This window comes from Sebastes fasciatus, chromosome 14, assembly GCF_043250625.1.
Source record: "Sebastes fasciatus isolate fSebFas1 chromosome 14, fSebFas1.pri, whole genome shotgun sequence".
Taxonomy (NCBI): domain Eukaryota; kingdom Metazoa; phylum Chordata; class Actinopteri; order Perciformes; family Sebastidae; genus Sebastes; species Sebastes fasciatus.
In genome coordinates, this window is record NC_133808.1 from 30,447,429 (window position 1) to 30,469,607 (window position 22,179).

Genomic DNA, 22,179 nt, shown 5'->3' on the forward strand with positions numbered 1-22,179 from the left:
AATTTGAGAACATAAACATCCAAAATGGACCCATTTGTATTTCCTGTTGAAACCCTAGGCAAAATACAACGGCCAATTTTGAGATTTTTGGCTATTCTGCTTCCATAACATGTCTTCTTTCAGACTGGTGGAAAGGAAACATCCAAAATACACATTTAGGTGTTTATTTTACTACTTTGTTTATTTGCGTCTGTAGATTTCTCCCAAATTCACCAAAAGTTACCATCAGATAATGCCTCATTTGCATATTTAAACTTAACATTTCAGAAAATTTGAAAAACTAAAAATAATTGTTTTAATATAAGTAATCAACTGGGGAAGTTTCATGCTGATATCTATTAGTTAAACATTTTACCATATTCATCTGCAGTGTCTCAGTAGCTGACAGGAAGTAAACTTGGACCACAGCCGTTGCCACGGCAACAGACTGGCACTGAAAAGGTCTACAGTATATGCTCAACTCGAAACCTTAAAAAACAGCTTGTAAAACTTGTTGCTGGTTATTTCACTGACAGTATCAGTGAAGTGTGTCACACCGGGGTGGGGAGATGCAAGAAGACGCCGACAGCGAAAAAGAGAAGTAGCACAGGAAGTGACTTGAGGTCTGAGGGTTTTTTAAGGCGAACAGACGTTGATGCTCACCCAGACGCTTCAACAAGCTTCAACTAGCTGGCACCGTGCAGCAGACGCTCGCTCTGCTCAGCTTTCCTCTCGGAGTTCTGGCTGGTTAGACGAGCAGGCTGGAGGGAGGCCTCGGGTCCAGTCTTCTGAGGAGGATTTCTTCCAGGTAGGTCACCAACCAACCAGTTGGTTTAAAAACAGCTCAATGATGTGATGTGAGGCGCTCCAGCCATCACAGTACACGAAACTATCACAACTTCATTCTGCACAGCTGTACAGGAAGGTGCATTTAGGCTGTAGGGACGCGTTTCATTTCACTTTAATTCTGTTTTTTAAGTATTTGTGACACTGAGCTACTGCGTCTCTTCATTATTACATGTCAGTTGAGTCAGAATCTGCTTTATTGGTCAACTAGGGCCCCCTATTAAGTCGATTAGTGGACTAATCGGTCATTTTGGTCTTAGTCAACTACGATTTCTTTGGTTGATTAGTCATTTTTTGTGCATTTCTCATGCTGAATGACTTATTTCCTAAGAAACTTGTGAGCTCATCTCTGGTGAACACCAGATTTAAAGTGGTGCTTTTGTGTGTTGAGTGTTATGCTGCCTTCAAATGGGGTCGTGTTTACCGTGTTCAAGAGATGAGTCCATATGAACGCCCCCCTCTTGTGGCATTCACGACCTCATAAATGGAAACTTTCTGAAAGCTCTGAGTTTACAAGTTGTGACGTGTTTGTTGACGTTGTCAGAAATGGCAGAGGCCTTGGAAGTTCATTTTTCGGTGCATAAAAAGTTAAAATATTGTAATTTTATAATATGTCTGAGGAAAATGTTGATAGTCATTATGTCTTTGCATTTCCTGCATTATGTTACCCACTTGCTAGCTCGCTATATTGTTAGCCTCTGTGGCTTCTAGACGCCGACAGTAACGTTAATATTGCCGTTGCTTAGCAGCGGTGTTCTCACGACTTTAACGCCAAGCATATCGTGAACACGACTTCCCGTGTTGTAAACACGAGCTCACGAGTTTCATTTGAAGGCACTGTTAGTCAACTAAGAATTTCGAATGTGTACACACACACAAGGAATCTGACTCTGGTTTTAAGGTGCTTCTCAATGTTACTAACACACAGAATAATTTACAGGAATATATAAATAGACCCACAGCTAAAAACAACGACAACAAAGCTGAACAAAGATAAGGTAAAATAAACTAATATGTACCGACAAAGTAGGTGAAAGAAGATGTATACCTAAAACTGTGTGAAAAGCAGCAATAAGTAAGGGATAATGTACAGCGAGCCGGTCGTTGTTGTGAAATAAACCCCGACGGTGATGCGGCACCAACGGTCAACCCCAAGATAATTTCATTGTGTTTGTCACTATTTCAATGTCTTTGAGATATTTATGTTATTTGTAACATGATTATATGGTAAATAAATAGGTTTTTTTTAAGTAAAACTCCCAGTAAGTATGTAAACATGGCCGAAACATGGAAAGCGCCTGAGTACATCTTCATAAACTGTATCATAAATGTTGTATTTTAGTGTATTTTCATTAAATTGATAGTTACAGTTGTAGTGTAAAGAATAGGAGAAGACATTCAGTTGCATTATTGTCTGTGGGATCTTGGTTTTATTGGTGATATTGCCTTTGAAATTTGGATTTTATACTCGGTGAAGATGAAAATCTTATTTTTTTGCATTTATTACATCTCCATTGTAATCTCCATGTTAATATAGTTTAGTTTACTTACAATTTATTCATATTCCTTAGCTTCTTACCTTTTAATAGAGACCATATATATGCATATACGCCTTATGGTTGAAGAGCTAGTCCTGATTCATTTTGGTCATTTTAGGCGTTTTTTGCGAGAGAAAGGACTAGGGCTTTTACAGGTTATGGAGCATAAAGAAGTGTATTATAGATAGGTGAAGCTGTGTAATACAGATTACATACTGGTTTTATTAACATTAAACATGTGTCAAGAATGTTTTTAGCACTCATATAAATACAACATGAGCTACCGGATAGTACACGTCAGGTACGAGTGAGTGACAGATGCAAACGTTGCTGCAGCTGAACGTTACAATATATGAAACATTATAAAAAACCAACCACACGTCCTCTGACGTGGCTGATTTTATCTTAAATAACCACAACAAGAGGATGTAGAAAATGAGTTGTCACTGTCCACAATATTTGGCAAACATGAGACGGAAATGCTGTTTGGCAGAGATAGGTCTGACACCGTCTTCCAAACAAGCATGGCCACGTGAAACACTAACGAAGAGTCATCTTACAGAAGAAGTGATGTTTTTGCATTAGCATGAATTAACTTTTCCTGTTAATGTCTTCTTTTTGAGTCAAAACATGACACTCTACTATGAAGCAATCCTGTTTTGCTCATAAAATCAATTTCTGCCTACTGAAGCTTTTTTTTTGTCTCCACACAGGAAGTCTCACCAGCGTAACAACCAGCGTCTTCAACCACAAGAGGACAATCAAATGGGGTAAGGTGCTTTTTGGGGGGCTTTAGTGTTTCAACATTTCTGCTCTTGATATTATAAATTTTTTGCAAAATGTCAACATCCTTTTTATAATATATAATTATACATTTTATTTAAGGGATTTATCACTCACTGGAGATGAGTCTTGACGACAGGTTAAACAACATCACAGAAGATAAAAGTGTTGGATACAATCATTTTACAGCATCCGTTTTGATCCCTACTACTGTACATTATGTTTAATATTACTTAGTTAGAAACTGTATTGTCCACAATGTGGGAAATTGTCTTTGGTTTCACTACAATCAACATGAATTACAAATAAGACAATAAGAAATAGTAAAATATTGGAAGTGCTCAGAGTTCAATCAAAAATGCTCAGAGTGACAGGAACACATTATGATTCTATTAAATATTATATTATTTAAATATTTAAAAATATATTTACGTAAATACGCATTTGGAGTCCTGCAAACTTATAGAATAATATATATATAAAAAAGAAAATGTAAACAAGAAATATTTTTAAAAAAAGATAAGTCAAATGAAATATAAATAACATTTTATAAAAATATATACAGTAATAAAGCAATTAATAACTGATTAAAGAAAATAATCTATCTATTTCCGCCTGAATGAAAAAATATATATATCTTCACCTAAATATTTAAGCATTTAGATTTCTGCATACTTATAGAATAATAATAAAAAAATAAATAAAAAAAAATAAAACATTTATTAGAAAAAACAAATATATATATAACAGAAGTAAAATAAAATATTTAAAATACATATAAAAATATATGATTATGCAATTAATAACTAATTAAACTTTAAATTGTATAGCAACATTTAACCTGAATTAAAAAAATATCTTCATCTAAATATTTAAGCATTTAGATTTCTGCATACTTATAGAATAATAATTTAAAAAAGTAAACATTTATTTAAAAAAATAAAAGGTAAAATAAAATATTCACAAAAATATATACAAATGTATATTAAAGAAATTAATAACTGCTTAAACTTTAAACCTTAAAGAAAAATATTTAGAAAGATTTACTTGTTTTCCAGTGGTGTCCTATCAAAATAAGAGAAAAATTATCTACCGTTTTTTTCTCTGAATTTTAAAATAAACACTTTCTTGCCTTTATTTTACAGAATGTACATTTGATAGTTGTATTTTGTTTTCTTTCTCACAGTATTCATACCTTATTTTTTACCTTTACTCACTGTATGTGGGTAGCTTGGCAGGAAACAGTTTAATGAAGGGAAGTGGTCAACTGGTTCCTCCTTCTCAGATCACAGGACACTCAACACTAAACAGAAAAGGGACTTTTGTGAGCTGCAGGCCTTCTTACTGTCAGGAAACTCCACTAATGAAACGCTTCACATTAGAGATGGTTAGAGTTGGGCTTTGGGCCATGTGAGCAGTCAGAGTCTGCTAAGTTAAACAGAGGAAGTGGTACGCAATCTAAGAGGAAGTGCTGAGAGACAAACACAAGCTTACTGTTAGTACTAGTTTCACCCTCATTTGTATTACATACATAATAGATTTGCATTACAATCCATGTAGCTGTTATGGACGCAGGCTCAACATCAGAATCCTCTGAACAAAGTTAGGTTGCACTGCAAAGAGAGTCTAGTGTTGGAGATATAAAATGACGGAGTAAAGCATCCTCACTTCCTCACTTCCTCTTCCTCCTCGTGTGCAGAGGAAGTGGTGAAGACAGCGGGCCTGGGAGGCTGAGCCGCAGGTTTTCCCGTCTGAGCAGCAGGTCCAGGGATCCTCCGAGACCTCCAGCTCAGCCCGAGAGACTTCCTGCTCCGCCTGACAGACCTCTTCAACAAGGTCTGTGTGCTCACTGACTCTCTACAATTCTATTTTATACATTTATTCAAGGAATACTTTTTACTCCACTACGTTTATTTGAAAGCACTAGATAGCAGTTCCATGCACCTGCAGCAACAACAGCATCACGACTTTCCTCATCTCTCAAATATCTGTTCTGTATTTGGGTTTGATAGATGACAGGCCTTCTACTCCAGCTCCAGCTCCTCTTCCAGCTCCTCCTCCAGCTCCAGCTCCTATCCCCACTCCCATTGAGATGCCACCTAAACGTCCAGACAAATCCACGAAGCCCAAACTTCCCCCTCGGCCGCTGTCCAAGGTGTTCAGCAGCACTGAGCATGGAGTAGCTGTGTTGCAGGTACATATTTATCACTTATTAACAACTTATTTCTCTACATTATTTATTGATGTAAGGTGCTCCGTTACCCGTATCATCAATATGCAATACTGGTCCTATAAGCTTTGACATCAATTCATCATTTTGGAACCACATTAACTCGACTCTCGTCTATTTATTTCCCTAAATAGTCAATTTCTTTCTCTGACAAAATAAAAAATAAAAAAATAAATAAATGACTCAATAAATAAATAAACATGTCATTAAATGTAGCAAAAATAATATTAAAAATAAATATAGCCATTAACTAATTGAGAATATATGACATAAACTGACATTTCTGTTTTGATTTACTTCTTTATTCATTTATCTTTGTATAAATTCCCTTATTTTTTCACTCTTCTGTTTAATTTTCCTTTTTATTTAATTATGGATTTATTTGTATTCATTTTATAAATGTATTTATTTAAATTTTTTATTCATGCATTTATTTTTGCATTAATATTTTATTTATTTTATATTTATTTGTTTATTTATTTTTGTATTTATTTTAAAATCTTTCCATTAATATTTTATTTATTCTATATTTATTTTTAAATGTATGTATTAACATGTATTTATGTATATATGTATTTTTTTTATTATTATTTCTGCATGATTTTCCCTTTGCATTTCACCCCTTATTTATTTTCCCAAACTTATTTATTTCTCTATTCTTTTATTTATACTTTTTTCAAATTTTTTTATGTATTTCTGCCTCATTATGCAAATGAGGGAGCTGTTTGCTTTTATTATTTATTTTATTATTTTATTTTTTATTATTTTCCGTCCTCCATAGAGATAAACATCTTTAAAATATTTTTTTTTCACTAGCTGTCTCCTCTACCTTTTCACTGTTAGGAAAGCATCCTCCTCTGGTTTGGTACATACTGTATGTCATATTACCCACCAAATCCAACACCATTAAAGGAACACTTCACTCACAAAATGACCATTTGTATATCAATTACTCACCCCAGTGTTACCTTGAATTCTTGTGGGAAACGGAGAATCAAAAAATGAAGAAAAGTCTTAGTCCGGACAAGTCCAAAGTGTATTAAACACGGCATAAAGATTTTCTCTGTTTGATTCTCCGTTCACTGTGGAGAGAAATACAAAGTCTTCTTCAATAATTCAAGCCAACAAGGGGTGAGTAATTGATATACAGATGGTCATTTTGAGGGTGAAGTTTTCCTTTAACACAGTAAAGAGGCAGAGAAGAATCTAGCAGAAGCCACGAATCACCTCAGAAATGTCTTAACATTATCATGATAGTGATTTGCTGATTTTGCTGTGTTGTTTTTTCCTGCAGGGTTTTGATGCTTTTCGTGCAGATGAGACTCTCTGTGACGTCGTCTTGGTTCCTGGAGACAGCAAGGACACTTTCCCCGTCCACAGAGTTGTCATGGCTTCATCCAGCGACTATTTCAAGGCCATGTTCACAGGTGAGATGTCTTGGTTTTATCAGGTTGAAAGCGGAAAACGTAGGAAGCTTTTGAGTTCATGACATGGTGAAATATAGTCAATGACAAATGCATATAAAAGGTAAATATAAAGTGCCAACATATTTATTGTTTTCAGGCTGCCACTACTCATTTCACTCTTAGATAAACATCCACAAATAGTAAAAGAAAAGAGGAAGTAGTTGTCTCACTTCTGCATTAAACTTCCTTTCAGTTGCAACTTCTCAGAAGATATTTGACAACCTAATTAACTACTTAACCCTTTTATTATCCTCTCCCTGTATAATGTCTGACTGTGTCAGCGTTGTCTTTGTATCTTGCTGACTGTGCACTTCATGCCTGCACAAGACAAATCTTCTGAAACGATGGTTTCACCTCGTCCTTGTGTCTTTGTCCTTGTTCAGGAGGCATGAGGGAGCAGGAGATGAGAGAGATCAAGCTGCATGGGGTCACTAAGTCGGGTTTAAAGAACATTATTGACTTCATTTACACATCCAAAGTCAGCCTGGACATGGGTAATCTCCAGGACACGCTGGAGGCTGCAAACTTCCTGCAGGTCATGCCGGTCCTGAGCTTCTGTAATCAGCTTCTGAGCAGCGAGGTGAGAGAATCCACCATATTGCATAAATTTATCTTCAGCTAGAGGTCTACTGTAGCTCATTAATCCCTCCGAGTGCTTCAATGTCCTTTAATGCCCTCTCTCTGTGTGTCAATTATACAGTAGAGAATGAAAGATATTTATGAGTAAAGTAATGCAGTGCAAAGACAATCATTTCTGTGTTGTGTCTTGGATGTAGATCACTATTGATAACTGTGTGGAGGTGGAGCGCATCGCCACTGATCTGCTTCTGGAGGACGTTCACCTCAATATAGGTGAGTGTTCGTGAAACTGATCCAAGCGCACAGTAACAACAGTACAATCTTTCTTAAAGGTCCAGTGTGTAGCATTTCAGGGGATCTATTAGCAGAGATGGAATACAATATTCATAACAATGTTTTCATTAGTGTATAATCACCTGAAACTAAGAATCGTTGTGTTTTCGTTAGCTTAGAATGGGCCCTTCATATCTACATATCCAAGTCGGCAAACTTTATTACTCCTTTCAACCTCGACAAAGGCAACGCAGACTAGATCCACTCCTTCTCTTCTTACCGTTCACAATAAAAGCCCTAGACATATACATTAATATTCGCAGGACAGTATTTCGCATTTTTGTGTCGTTTATTCATTACGTCCCCGGTGTGTAAAGGCCTTAAATGTGGTAAAGACGGCCTCTGAGCGAGGCCAACGGTGTCTTGTAAAGGGAGGAGTGAGCAGAGGGGTATTCAGTTGGTTGCAATCTGCAACTACACCACTAGATGTCGCCAAATCCCACACACACCTTTACAACTGTATTAATATGTAGATGAGGTGGAAGGTGTGATTAGCATAGAACTTCTGTGTTGGAGTTGTTCAACTCTTCAAATCCTCAGCAATCCCTAAAACCAGTCGGTCCATTATTTATAAAAAAAAAAACATACAGTAAGAAAAGTAAAGATTAGGCATCATTTTGGTTCATCAAACTAAAATAAACTGGATGATGATCAGTGTTGATCCTCTTTGTTGTATGAAACCAGGTGAGTTTGTGAGCCAGAACCTCTCAGTGTTGGTGGAGAGCGACCGCTACCTCCAGCTCACTGAAACCAGCATGGCCAACGCTCTGTCCAACAACTCCCTGAAGGGTTTTTCTGAGATGGAGCTGTACCAGATCGCCAGAGAATGGCTGAGCCACGACTCCCCCAGCCGCCGCTCCTCCGTCTACGCCTTGATGCGCCACATTCGCTTCCCGCTGATGAGCCCCAGCGAGCTGATCCAGATCTCGCAGGAGGATGAGGAGGGAGGCGACTCCATGATGCGCTCCGAGACGGCCTGCGTGAACCTCCTGCTGGAGGCCAGCAACTACCAGATGATGCCCTTCATGCAGCCGGCGCTGCAGACCGAGCGCACGCAAATACGCTCGAACGACACCCACATCCTGGCACTGGGCGGTGTGATGCGACAGCAGTTGGTGGTGAGCCGGGAGCTGAGGCTGTACGATGAAAAGACCGGCCACTGGAGGGCCCTGAAGCCCATGGAGGTGCCGCGTTACCAGCATGGCGTGGCTCTTCTAGGCGGATTCCTCTTCATTGTTGGAGGTCAGAACACCAACACTTCAAGTAGTCAATGTTCTCTGCAAGTAGTGCTCAAGACAAGCCCTATAGCTTTCTTGCTAATAGAAACTGTGGACCAATACTTGCATGATTTTAATTTATGAGTTAGTTGGAGGTGAAGTCATGGTACATCATGCATCATCAAGACTCAAAGTATGACCGAATTTTAAGAAATAAGAAGCTTAAATGCATGCTTTCTCTCACTCTAATTCATCCTCCTAACGCTGATTCTTGTTGACGTCTCAGGCCAGAGCACTTATGACACCAAGGGTAAGACGGCCATAGACAGCGCCTACCGCTACGACCCGCGCTTCGACAAGTGGCTTCAGATTGATTCGCTCAACGAGAAGAGGACTTTCTTCCACCTGAGCGCTCTGAAGGGGAAACTGTATGCAGTCGGAGGACGGAACGCCTCAGGAGAGATTGGTGAGCTGCTGCTGATTCATGTTCTACTACTGCTGTCAGTACTTCTACTACTTCTGTCAGTACTTCTACTACTGCTGTCGGCTGACATTTATTTGGAGGCCACCTGATGCAAGTCCAATATTCACTCTCTTTTAGCTCTGTTTTTGGTCTCCACCACCTCTTGAAGGAAATATCTCTCTTTAGCTGCTAAATGCTCCACTATGTTCACCAGCCAGTCTCTAACTGTGTCTGTCTGCTGTTTGCTGTTTGAGCGGGTATACTTGTACAGTGGCTTTTTACAGCTTTTTGGCTGAAAACGACGCCATGAGAGCCGTGAGAGTGAACCAGAACAGTATAGTTGTGGCCCGGACAGATAAACAATAAACTGAAACTCACTATAAAGCTCCGTAAAGCCGAGGGGAGCTGCCAACCCATTCTCACTCCCAACTCGTCAAATACCAACGCTTGGTCAGAGGCCTTTGGCGTCGGATAGGGACGCACCGAGGCACCCTTTAACGTCTGTATGGGACGCACCGGGCTTTCAAATGTCAACCCATACATGTAATTATTAGACGGTCAGAGTAACTGACGTAAAAGGGTGAAAAAGGCTGCGTATGGGCAGGCTGAAGGGGAGGTTGGGTGGGTCAAACCAAGTGTGAAACCAAGTCAACGTTGACTTATTTTACCGTAGTTTTGTTACGTAACTTACGTACTTAACTAACGGCAGTTACGTAACAAACGTACTTATTTTAACCTATTAATCATAATCTTTTCCGAAACCTTACTAAGTTGTTTTGTTGCATAAGTAAAACTAAAAACTAGGTAAACCCTCATTGGAAGTTTATTTTAAAAAGAGACTGTATGCATGTAAAGAGCGGAAACTGTACATTTCCTTTGAACACAGAAGTTTATTTTGAAAAGACACTAGTTCTGACACGGCCAAAACTGACACTAGAGGGGTACCTACTGTAGAGCGTCCTAGCTTGAAGCGTAGGGCCGCTGACCAACCACCACCACGCTGCTGGAGGCCGTATTGCTAAGCAGGCTGGAGGGAAGGGAGACACAGGAGAACCAGAACCAGGACTGAGCAGGTCAGAATGTCAGACCCTGCTGCTGCAGTTCAATGAGAGGTTTTCTAATGGGACTCTGGTGCTCGGAAACACTACCGCTTTTCTCCACAGGGACCGCCAAAATCAACACAAAATGAAAGCTCCTTGTAGTAGCTTTAAATAAATTGCTTAAATAAAACGTCATCTCTGTCTCTTTGATCAGACACGGTGGAGTGCTACAACCTGAAGAAAAACGAGTGGAAATTTGTGACCAACATGGTGGAGCCTCACTACGGACACGCTGGAACAGTTCACGGAGACCTCATGTACATCTCAGGTACGTTAACAACACAGCAGCTCAAACTGTCGCACCTGTGTTTACTTCTGTTTTCATGATACAATGATAAAGAGCCAATAAGCTTTGAGATCAAATCAAAATGTTTTCAAAGAGCACACTAGCAGAGAGTTAATGCTTCAGACCCAAAACTTAAACTCAAACGGATCATGAACGTCCTCATACATAAACAAGAAGTCGGTCACTGAACAACCCCTCTGACTGTTTCAGAAATGACTCATATAACCATTTTCTGTTCTGCTACCTCTGTGGTTAAAGTCTGTTTTAGATTAGTAAGAACTACGTGGTCAAAGGGAAAGATCAAGGTTGGAGTTACAGAAAGCTCGCCTTCATGCTAAAAAGAAACCTAACATCGACTGCTCATAGGGGGGATGCAACCTTCACTTACAGTCTGCAGTGTTGACAACAACACATGCTTTGTGCACCCGAACATCTAACTTCCTCTCTCAGAGGTTTTCACAGCTGTCTAACAGTCATGCATCGCCTCCCTTTGCAAGCGCCAACCTCCGGTGCTGAGAAATGAAGCCAACGTGGAAGTGCTAAAAACTGCAGTTCCTCAAATAGCCACTTGAGGCTCCAAATCGAGTCAATCCCCAAAGACCCCCGTGTTAAAATGATCGACTTTACAGCAGAAATGAACATGTCTAATCCACCACAACATTTAATCGTGCAGGGATTGTCTATCAGCGACACAAGGCTCCATTTTTTTCAAGTTGAATTATTGACAAAAAGCATGCGTGGCTGGTCAATTTGAAACCACTTCCTGTTTAGCAGCTGATCTCAGGTTACAGATTTCTTAGCAACCTTGGACAGGAAACTCTCGCTGAGAGCAGAGAGTTTCACACGTTCGAAGACTGAGAAGCAGGAAACACTGTGGTTTGAAGTGGGTCCTAGTATTTGCAGCAAATTTAAAACCCAAAACTCTCTAAAGCTGTATTGTGTTGGTGGTGATTACCAGAATAAACAACACATACCGTATTTACGTGACGTCCACCGGACAGTTTCTGAGGAGAGACTCAGTGTAAACTAAACAGAAGATATAAGCACTAAGTGCTAAAATGTTAAAAGTTGCAGGAATATTGATTTAAAAGTACATTTTTGCACGTCTATACGAAGGTACACGTAATATATTGTGCGACTGTGGAAGGAAAAAGATTCAGAATACAAACCAGTGAACATTATCACAGTGTTTTGTCTACATGTTAACACAAACAGCTCTACATGAGCTTTCCTATCAACTGTTTCTGGCCTCCTGTTGAATGTCAGTCCGGTATTCAGGTGTTTAAGACACTCCTGAAACAGCTGCTTACTTTTCGTTTTAATACTGTCTGAATTACCAAAACAATGAGCTAAAAGCGCATGAAAACTGCAAAAAGGCTGCAAAACAGAGCTATGGTAGTTGAAGAGCACCAGTTATTTTGCCTGCTGTATGCTGATAAATTCAACAAGGTGGATTTATGTTGTGCTCTTGAAAGCCAAAACACGACGGGGCAGGTAAAAGAGAGAGTTTTTTTTCCCCTAAAGATCTTGAAAGACGCAATAAAACGGTTATTAGCAAATGTGCCAAAAGTGATTTATTGAGCCTTTGTAGAAACTTGTAATTAATTTGTTAAAGACACTAAAACACTGTCTGATCCTTTAAGCCAAGGAAATTATGTTAGTCTTATCAGCTATTTTAAGTATAGTTGACTCAACACTCTTTTCCATGACTTCTTCACTTTCTTAACATGCCGTATTTTCTGTTGATGCTGGTAAAATGACACAACAGTGAGTTATTGAACTGTATCATCATCATTTCTTTAAAAATGTGGGATGGCTTCAGGAGTTAGAAGTTTTGTTTACTTGTGCAGAAAGTGTATCTTTCAGGGAGTCTCCTTTTAATGGGGTCTTTAAGGTTTCATTCTTGGTTTCTATAAGTAATTACAATTATGTTGAAGGAACTTCAGTATCAGAAAATACTGTAAATGTTACTGTATGATATCATTTCATGATATAGAGAACATTCAAACTGTGTCTGCAGAAGAGAAAGCCTTTTATCTACTCTCAATAACGTGTGCTTTTTTCATGCATATTTCATATATTTAAATGTTCTGCGTCTTTGAATGTCTATTTTTCTATTTTTAATGTAAATTTGTATTTAATTTCTTATTTAAATTGTGGTAAGAAAGGAAATGTGATCAAAGAATTTCACCGATTACTGCAAATTCCTGTTCCTCTGCCCAATAACGACAGTAACAACCTTGACCATGACCTTGTAGGAGGAATGGGCAAAACCACAAGGACGGCGTGGAAACAAGCTTTTTTAATAGATAGATATAAGTACAAAAGAATCACAATTTATGGAAATACATCATTTGCATCGTCTTTAGAGAGTGAAAGGAAATGTGTTGGTTCCTTTTAAATCTCCGGCCACAGACTCACATTCACTCATCTCCGTGAGAACAAAGTTTTTCTGCGTACTGTCGTCTCTTTCTACTTACTTTCATCAGTGGTGTCCATTGTATTCTCTTTTGTCACGCAGGCGGCATCACCCGTGACACGTTCCAGAAGGAGCTCTGGTGTTACGACCCCGCCGCCGACACGTGGAGTCGCCGCGCCGACATGATGGAGCTCCGCGGCCTGCACTGCATGTGCACCTTGGGAGACCGACTCTACGTCATGGGCGGGAATCACTTCCGAGGCAGCAGCGACTACGACGACGTCCTGGGCTGCGAGCACTACAGCCCGGAGACGGACCAGTGGACGGTGGTGGCGCCAATGTCGCGGGGCCAGAGCGACGTCGGCGTGACGGTGTTCGACGGGCAGATCTACGTGGTGGGAGGGTATTCCTGGAACAGCAGGTGCATGGTGGACATTGTGCAGCGGTACGATCCAGAGCGGGACGTGTGGGACAGGGTGTTCAACGTGCTGGAGCCTCTGGGGGGGATTCGTGCCTGCACGATGACGGTTCATCTGCCGGAGGGGTCGGTGGATGAGGCTCAGATACAGGAGTGCCCGCTGCTGCCCACACCGAAGAGCTGATGGCGCACCACAAGCAGGGGGGTTTCCGACTCTGTCAGACCGGAACTGGCAAGACGAAATTTACCTGCATGCTAACAGCAAAACAGGAAACAGTGTGGGCTGCAAACACAAGCAGGTGCAAGCGTGGCTAGCTCTCTAACATTAGCATTCAACATGTCTCTATCACACTTTACCATCTTTAGTATTTCCTGTCCTGTCCTGCTCTGCTTGTGTTCTTTCTCTCTGCAGTTTCACTATGTAAAAGGAAACTATACGTCTTTAATGAAAGGTCAAACCCATCCTCCCTCTTAAATTGGCTTGACATCGATTTATAGAGTCTGACGACATGACGGCGTTGGCTGGAGGCAAAACAAAGGAAAGACTGGAGGCTAACACTAGTTAGCAGTGGGCTAAAGTTAGACATCTAAAATGTCATCTTGCTGTGTTGTTGTTGTGCCAGAATCCAGATATCACATACATTTGAGATCACAAACTGTGATTCGAGAGATTGAAAGCGATCAGATTGACCTCAGAAATAACTGGAAGGGATTCTTGGTTTAGGCTTAACACAGCTTCCAACTTCAGCTTGTGACTAAAGGATATAGCTGGCATCATTTTATCTTTTCATCACGTAACTAGACCAAAAACAACCATGACTTCATCCTGCTAACAAACACTGTCTGTGTGACTGTCGTCTGCGATGACGCACAATCCGATGAGGAATCAAGTCATATGGTTTAAGAAGACAAAGACAATCTGTTTTTATTATGAATTAGAATATTGGAAAGTCATGCTTTTAATTAAGCATGTAAATAACATAGGAAGCCACCGTTTTTTCAAAATAAAACTGAGCCGATTAGAGCACAGACTCAACAGAAATGTACAAAATTGAATGGATAAATGTTTATGTTTTGTATATTTATATATATGCAGTGTTTTTAAAAAATAAAAAGTTGATTATGATTTTCATATCACACTAAGAATCACATTATTCACCCACTTCTATCACCTGCAACAGCTACAGGTACACAAGCATATTAAAGGGGACATATCATGCTCATTTCCAGGTTCATACTTGTATTCTGAGTTTCTAATAGAACATGTTTACATGCTTTAATGTTCAAAAACACATTATATTTCTCATACTGTCTGTCTGAATATACCTGTATGTCTGAAACTCTCCGTTTTAGCGCCTGTTTCTTTAAGACCCCGTCCTGAAAAAGCCCAGTCTGCCCTGATTGGCTGGACAGAAAGAAATGGTGCACCTTTATAAAGGTAGTCAAACAGTGCGTTCCAATCCGCGTACTTCCGTACTTACACTTGAGTGCATTTTGAGTGCATAAGTGCGTTCACACAGTGAAGTATGGCAAAATACAGTGCACTCGAAGTACCCGGATGTTGTACTCAAAATAGTCAAATCGTTGAGTGTGGAACGCTGGACACTTTTCACACTCAATGGTCGCCATCTTGGCTACGTAGCGGAAGGACCACGACCACTATTCAAACATGTGAAAATGGCGGCAGATGATGCACGGGCTTTTGCGTTGCTGAACATTGTACCTTATAGATGTCTATGGGCTACGTAGATAACAGAATAAAACAAGACATACATAAAAAAGTACATAAACATACCGGTGCATTTTCAGCCAACAGGAGGACACATCGAAGGCGTAGGCGACCACGTTGGAAACGTAATTTCCGCTTTGCTTTCATTTTCTGTGTGTTCTTGATCAACAAAGCAGGCAGATATTTTGGCGGGTAGTTGACGGGTAAAGCCTGAAGGACACAGCAATGCAACACAAAGGATGCCAGCTGCCGTAAAACCCTGAAGAAGAAGAAGATATTTTGGCGAGTAGCGAGCCGCTGTCAAATGTTGCGATCGTCATTTCCGGTAAGCGCGGCGCAGAGTGTTCGATTTGAGACGACCCTACCCCGTTGAAATTCCCTCACTACTCAAGTAAGTTCAGAGTGCACACATTGAAGTGTACTTCCGAAAGTACGTGGATTGGAACACACTGAAAGAGTATAGAAGCAAATAGACAAAACTCCGGTGCTTTTCTGACAATAGCCGCTAGATGGCGCTGCAGTAGCGCTGACGCCATTTTGGACTGAAAACACCAATGAGTCCGTAGCCATGAATGTAAAAAGAGACACTTAAATATCCCTCATTTAATTAATTATGTCTTAAAAGTTGTAAAATGAACTAATAGCTGAATCCAGAGTTATTTTCCCCGGCATAATAAAAGTGCATCAGACCCACGGGACTGCACCGCCCTGCACGCTCATATGACATATCCGGTTCTGCCAGCTTCCTGCTAGCTGTATGCAGCTGTAATAATGGATATATTGGCTGTAATTCATTACTTTTATTATCTTATAATACACCCATGGGATGTATGCTGTAAGCCTGTACTGTAGTGGATGTATTAACGTCTCTGTTCCCAGACAACCGGCTATCGGCCAGTAGCTAGTAGTGCTAGTAGCATGACATCAACAGGATTTAATGGAGTTGTAGGCTATTTACTGAAACGCAGGGCTAAAGCACAGGACACAACCTCTTCTACACCCACGGTCTGTGGTCTGTTGGATATCTATTCTGGATCCTTGACATGAAAAAGTTTGAGATTGCTTTCAAAATCTGTGTGCTGGATTTTATAACTTCCAATCATTTAGTTTTCGTACGGCACTTTGCAGGCGGACGTCTTACTGGCGTCAGGTAGTCGCTTTCAGTCCAAAATGGCAGAAGCTTAACTCTGCTGCTGGGCGCCGATGTTGCAATGGAACGAACAATTGACTTTAGCTTCTTAGCAATGTCATTCTAATGAGCCTGCGTGTGACATAAGAAGGGGAGTCAAATCTGAATATCTTGTTGAATCACATGTTTTCTGATCTAAGCAGCCCATAAAAAGACTGACTGGGTCGTCTGAAGTCACAGTTTGTGGGTTGGTTGGCACTCCAGATACTGAAAAAGTGAGTTTTTCATGATATGTGCCCTTTAACACAGACATGAATACGCACACAGACTCTTTGGTGCATCTGATGACGATGAAACTACCCTTGAGACTTCATCCTTCACCTTCCAGATAAGACAACAGTCAGCCGTGATGTCGACTGCTACGCCAAGGACTAATACTGAAACTCAGACAGCTACACATAGATAAGATGCCTAAAGCAGTACTTATACACTAAGATATGTTCCACACTAAATTCCAATAAAGCAAATCATCTACATGAAAAATAACTTGATAAGAACAACATCATTGTCATGTTCTGGCTGTGCCAGTCTTGGTTATTAGTTATGTTTATGTGATTTTGGTTTGTGTTTTGGTTTCTTTTATATTCTCATTCTAGTTTCCTGTTTTATTTTGTAATTCACTTCTCCTGTGTCTTGTCTGGTTTTACTTCCCTCCTTTGTTTGTTTTCCCGCCTTTTGTTGATTGTCTGATTTGTTTCACCTGTTTGTAATCATGTCTTGTATTTAAGCCTGTGTGTTCCCCTCTGTCCTTGTCGGTTCGTTTGTCTCTCCAGCCCTGTCTACCTTGTCCTCCATGTTTCCTGTTACCTCCTGCTCTGATCCTCGTGTTTCCCTGGTTAGTGATTTTTGGTTTTTGGATATTTCAGCTTGTAGTAATTAAAGCTCGCTTTTATTTCAAAATACTTTTCTGCTTGTATCTCTGCGTTTGGGTTCCCCCTGTAAATTTACTCCACACACGACAATCATGAGACTTGAAGGCTCCTGCTTAAAACACTGTTACTGTGGATGTTTCCGATAGAGATGGTGAACAAGCCCTGCAGCACTCAGTTTCCACCACACAGCCACATGACCCGGTGTACCATTTACTGAGCAAACCGTGGCCAACTATAATCCATCACGGTGCGACTGAAAACATATTTGGCCATCTGGCTGACACATGTCACCTTGAAATGTCCAATCTTGTTTTATTTGGCTGATCCGGCCTTGTACCTTTCGCCGGGGGAGTGGAAAGTATTTAATTAAACTGGAGTACAGATCTCATCTTTCCTTTTACAGGAACCTCGTTAAACTGTGTTTCTAAACAAAGCTTGTTAGAAAGGAGGATAAATAACGTTCCAAAGTTGGGTGAAATTTTGGCAAGGAAAAATTACCATGGCCATTTTTCAAAGGGGTCCCTTAACCTCTGACTTCAAGATATGTGGATGAAAATGGGTTCAATGGGTACCCACAAGATTCATGTTTTTTCTCTTAGTCACATGCAGAGATATTCCCACTTAAATAAAAGATTACAACTTCCATCAACAACAGCTGTCCTTGGCGTATAAAAAAGTTCCAACCCCCAATTTGGTCTAGTTCCAACAGGCATCACATTCCTCCCTGAAGTAGTGGAGCCCTTCCCCTTTTTTCACACTGCCTTGAGGCAAATAATTAGCTTTTTTTTCTGGTTGAGTTTCTGAGTTTACAAATAGTGAAAGGGCTGAGTCTGGGAGTGCAGAAGGTTCTGTCGTTCTCCCACTAACAACAACCCAAAAACATCCACCAACACTTTTTTTTCAGAGCTTTTCTTCTTTTGAGAAACATCTTGAAGAGGTCCACTGGAAGAGAAGCTGTTTTTGTCCTCATCCTAAAAGAGAGAATTGACCTGCGATGTCTCTGAGAGGTGAAGTGTGTGTGGTGACGGGAGCCAGTGGATTCCTGGGGAAGAGGCTGGTGAGGCTGCTGCTGGAGGAGGAGGAGGTGGCTGAGCTACGACTGCTGGACAAACAAGTACAGCCACAACTTCTACAGAGTCTGGAGGGTAAAAATCTGTCCATCTGCAAACTATTCATCTTTTAATTCTCTCTGCAGCACTCACAAAATACTGTACACATCCATTTCACACATAAAAACATTTATAGTCAGGTATAAATATGTATTTACTCTTAATTTTATGAGGCTGTAGTGGAAACCAACAATGCTGATAATGTGAGAACACTTTGTAATACCAGTATTGTTTTATTTTTATTTAAACTTATTTTAATCAGAGAAGGCTAACTGAGATTTAAAACCTCTTTTTCAAGAGCTAAATTAGGCAGCAATTGTAAATTAATAATGTAAAAACAATTGATTATTGGCCTATCTTACCCTCAACTAAAATACATAAATATATATAAGATAGATACACTTAAAGTCCACTTTAAGGCTGTTTCATATTATTGCTGACTACAACTATTGATGTGAAGGCAGCAATAAATATATTTAACCTTCGTGCCTCACTTCTAAAAAGTTGCTCTGATGTCCTTCGAGGACAAAAATGTCAAAGTATAAAATGGGTAAAAAAAACAGCCATAAAATGATACACTAATATTATTTTCTACTTTCATTGAGTTACATTTTTTACTACCAAATATAATTTAAATAGGGCTGTCAATCAATTCAAATATTAATTTGTGATTAGTCGCAAATTAGTTGCACATTTTTTATCTGTTCTAAATGTACCTTAAAGAAGATTTGTCAAGTATTTAATACTCTTATCAACATGGGAGTAGGTAAATATGCTGCTTTATGTAAATGTATGTATATAATTATTACTGGAAATCAATTAACAACACAAAACAATGACAGATATTGTCCAGAAACGAGTCTGCTACAACCTCCTAAAGATCGATTGCGTTAAAGAAATAGCCCTAATTTAAGTCAATGTCGATGTTTTGAAGAAAGAAAACACATATTTTGATATTTCTGTTTACTAAATGCTAGGGGGAAATTATTGTTTTTTTTGTCACAGTGTGTGTTATGTCTGATTAGCAACAACATTGTTGCATTTTTATGACAATATGTTATATTTATATATATATTAATATTATCTTCTTACTTTCACTGAGTTAAATCTTTTAACCAACTTCAGTCCTGATCATAACTACTGAATATTCATTCATTTTCAGAATTTTTACCCGTTAAACCCTTTGGGTCAATCTGGTGGAAAATGGTAAAACATACAATTTTGAAGCCAGGGCTCTAGATAGAGATTTGCCAAAATCCATGCCATATGCATTACTGTAGACGCTGTTATTTTACGTACCAAATAACCAAACATTATATTGTGTTGATTAATGAGTTTCTCGTTGATTTCCTGTGTGTCAGACTGTAGAGGCGACACAAAGCTGAGTGTTTTCGAGGGGGACATCAGAGACGGTGATTACGTGAGAAAAAGCTGTCGTGGAGCATCGATCGTGTTCCACATCGCGTCCATCATTGACGTTACTGACTCAGTGGAGTACAGCGAGATATACGGGGTCAATGTCAAAGGTGAGACAAGGAGGCAAGGTTTTCCCTCCTCTAGATCAGTGATTAAGGACTCTTTCAACTGCATTATGCTTTGCAGGAACGCAGCTGCTTCTGGAGGCTTGTATCCAAGAGAACGTGGTGTCCTTCATCTACACCAGCACCGTCGAGGTCATGGGACCAAACGCTAGAGGTGAACCCATAATCAACGGCAGCGAGGACACCGTGTACCAATGTGCTCTCAAGTTCGCCTACAGCAAGACCAAAATGGAGGCCGAGCAGAGAACGCTGCAGGCCCACGGCGAGGTGGTGCACAACGGAGGCCGCCTGGCCACCTGCGCCCTCAGGCCTATGTACATCTACGGGGAGGGGTGCCGCTTCCTGGTGGGCCACATGGGCGACGGCATACGAAACAAAGACGTTCTGTATCGCATGTCTCAACCAGACGCCCTGGTGAATCCCGTGTACGTGGGCAACGTGGCGGCGGCCCACCTCCAAGCGGCCCGCAGCCTCACGGATCCACAAAAAAGAAACGTCGTCGGAGGAAAGTTTTACTTCGTTTCCGACGACACGCCACACGTGAGCTATTCGGACTTCAACCACGTCATGTTGTCGCCTCTGGGCTTCGGCATCCAGGAGAAGCTCATGTACCCGCTCCTGCTGCTCTACGTGGTCTGCTATATAATGCAGATACTGTGCATGATGGCGCGGCCCTTCGTACGCATCGTCCCGCCGCTGAACTGGCAGCTCGTCACCATGTTGAACACGCCGTTCAGCTTCTCCTATCAGAAGGCCAAGAGGGAGCTCGGATACACACCCAGATACACCTGGGACGAAGCACGCAGACGCACCGTCGAATGGCTGGCGTCAGAGCTGCCGAAGGAGAGGGAGAGAATAAGAGCCAAATAATGCATGTAAAGCTGTTAGTATTATACAATAAGTTTGTGTTTTTTTGCATCAATAACACCATTTTCCTGACAAAAGTTTAGTGAAGCGCGCATTCAAAAACATAGAGGTCGTCACCATTTAATATTTTTATGTTTTCTAATTATTCTAACAAGTTTAACATGTTTTTGTTTGTTTTGTTCACAACTAGAATTCACCAAAGTCATGTATTCCTACACATGAGGATAAGCTGCATTCACTCATTGTTTCTTCACTACTTTTACTTTACTCAACCTCAAGGAGATGATTTAAGGTAGACGGTACAGCGTTAACTTAACCCTGTGAGGGAGAGGATGCTTGGATAAAAGCATATTAACAAAGGTTTAAATCTTGCTTTGACTCATGTCGGTATCACCTGTTGTTCCTGTGCTGTAAAGCAATATGTTGTGTTTGCTATTAAAACATTGAGATAAAAAAATCTCTCACTCATTGTACATTTATACTTGGTTTATATATTTAATTACTGTGCGCTCGTCAATTTATTTACAGCAACATTTAGGGGGATCTATAAGCAGAAATTGGAATAAAATATTTATAACCGTTTTCTTTAGTGTATAATCACCTGAAACTAAGATTTGTTGTGTTTTCGTTACCTTAGAATGAGCCGTTTATATCTCTATATACCATGTTTCTACAGTAGCCCAGAATGGACAAATACAATAACATACATTTTAATTATCATCCGCTTATATAATTTTGACCCGGACAGACGTGATCACTAGAGGAGGTTTCCACCGTATATTAAAGCTCTAAATCACTGTGATTAAGACAAAAAAAACTGCCAACTACAAAACTTTCCCTTGACCCATTTTCCTTGGAAAGGAATACATACTGTACATATTTGTGTTGTGTAATTACTACCTTAAAACTAGAGTCAACAAGAGCTGGTCAAACCTACTATGTATTTACAACAATGATTTGAAGGTCCACAGTCAGGGCTGGCTCTATAGCCCTTTTGGTGCCTTAGTTATTTTCATAAATAACTATTTTATTATAAATAAACAATTGGTCCCTGATGTTGTTGGCTTAAAAGTGCTTAGTCAGTTTCACTACAATTTACAAGTGTGAGAAAGAGTTACTGGGGTGAAATTATTTATTTAATTATTTATTTTTTTATTTAGTTATTTATTTGTTCATTTATTACCTCAATGCAGAAAATAAGGATGGGCACCCACC

At 39.9% G+C, this 22,179-nt stretch overlaps 2 protein-coding genes across 2 annotated transcripts; both read left to right on the plus strand.

The window, feature by feature from the left end:
• Window positions 1-639: 639 nt before the first annotated feature.
• Window positions 640-14,783, plus strand: LOC141781876 (kelch-like protein 9). The gene is made up of 11 exons (XM_074657819.1): window positions 640-787; window positions 3,077-3,133; window positions 4,846-4,982; window positions 5,159-5,340; window positions 6,671-6,803; window positions 7,226-7,422; window positions 7,619-7,694; window positions 8,439-8,996; window positions 9,258-9,437; window positions 10,689-10,802; window positions 13,342-14,783. Exons 2-11 carry the CDS (start codon window positions 3,129-3,131, stop codon window positions 13,839-13,841), a joined length of 2,082 nt encoding a protein of 693 aa, XP_074513920.1. The 5' UTR covers window positions 640-787; window positions 3,077-3,128; the 3' UTR covers window positions 13,842-14,783.
• Window positions 14,784-17,297: 2,514 nt separating this feature from the next.
• hsd3b1 (hydroxy-delta-5-steroid dehydrogenase, 3 beta- and steroid delta-isomerase 1) lies at window positions 17,298-21,109 on the plus strand. Its single transcript, XM_074657821.1, has 4 exons — window positions 17,298-17,410; window positions 18,352-18,592; window positions 19,918-20,082; window positions 20,159-21,109. The coding sequence occupies exons 2-4, from the start codon at window positions 18,442-18,444 to the stop codon at window positions 20,965-20,967; spliced, it is 1,125 nt and encodes a 374-aa protein (XP_074513922.1). The 5' UTR covers window positions 17,298-17,410; window positions 18,352-18,441; the 3' UTR covers window positions 20,968-21,109.
• Window positions 21,110-22,179: the final 1,070 nt, after the last annotated feature.

What these genes read in the sequence shown, in the direction of transcription:
- hsd3b1 (XM_074657821.1), top strand. Translation starts at nt 18,442, where the DNA reads ATGTCTCTGAGAGGTGAAGTGTGTGTGGTGACGGGAGCCAGTGGATTC. An exon ending in ACTTCTACAGAGTCTGGAGG is followed by an intron (nt 18,593 to 19,917) that starts GTAAAAATCTGT and finishes CCTGTGTGTCAG; the next exon opens with ACTGTAGAGGCGACACAAAG. An exon ending in ATACGGGGTCAATGTCAAAG is followed by an intron (nt 20,083 to 20,158) that starts GTGAGACAAGGA and finishes TATGCTTTGCAG; the next exon opens with GAACGCAGCTGCTTCTGGAG.
- LOC141781876 (XM_074657819.1), top strand. An exon ending in GAACGCCTCAGGAGAGATTG is followed by an intron (nt 9,438 to 10,688) that starts GTGAGCTGCTGC and finishes CTCTTTGATCAG; the next exon opens with ACACGGTGGAGTGCTACAAC. An exon ending in AGACCTCATGTACATCTCAG is followed by an intron (nt 10,803 to 13,341) that starts GTACGTTAACAA and finishes TTTGTCACGCAG; the next exon opens with GCGGCATCACCCGTGACACG.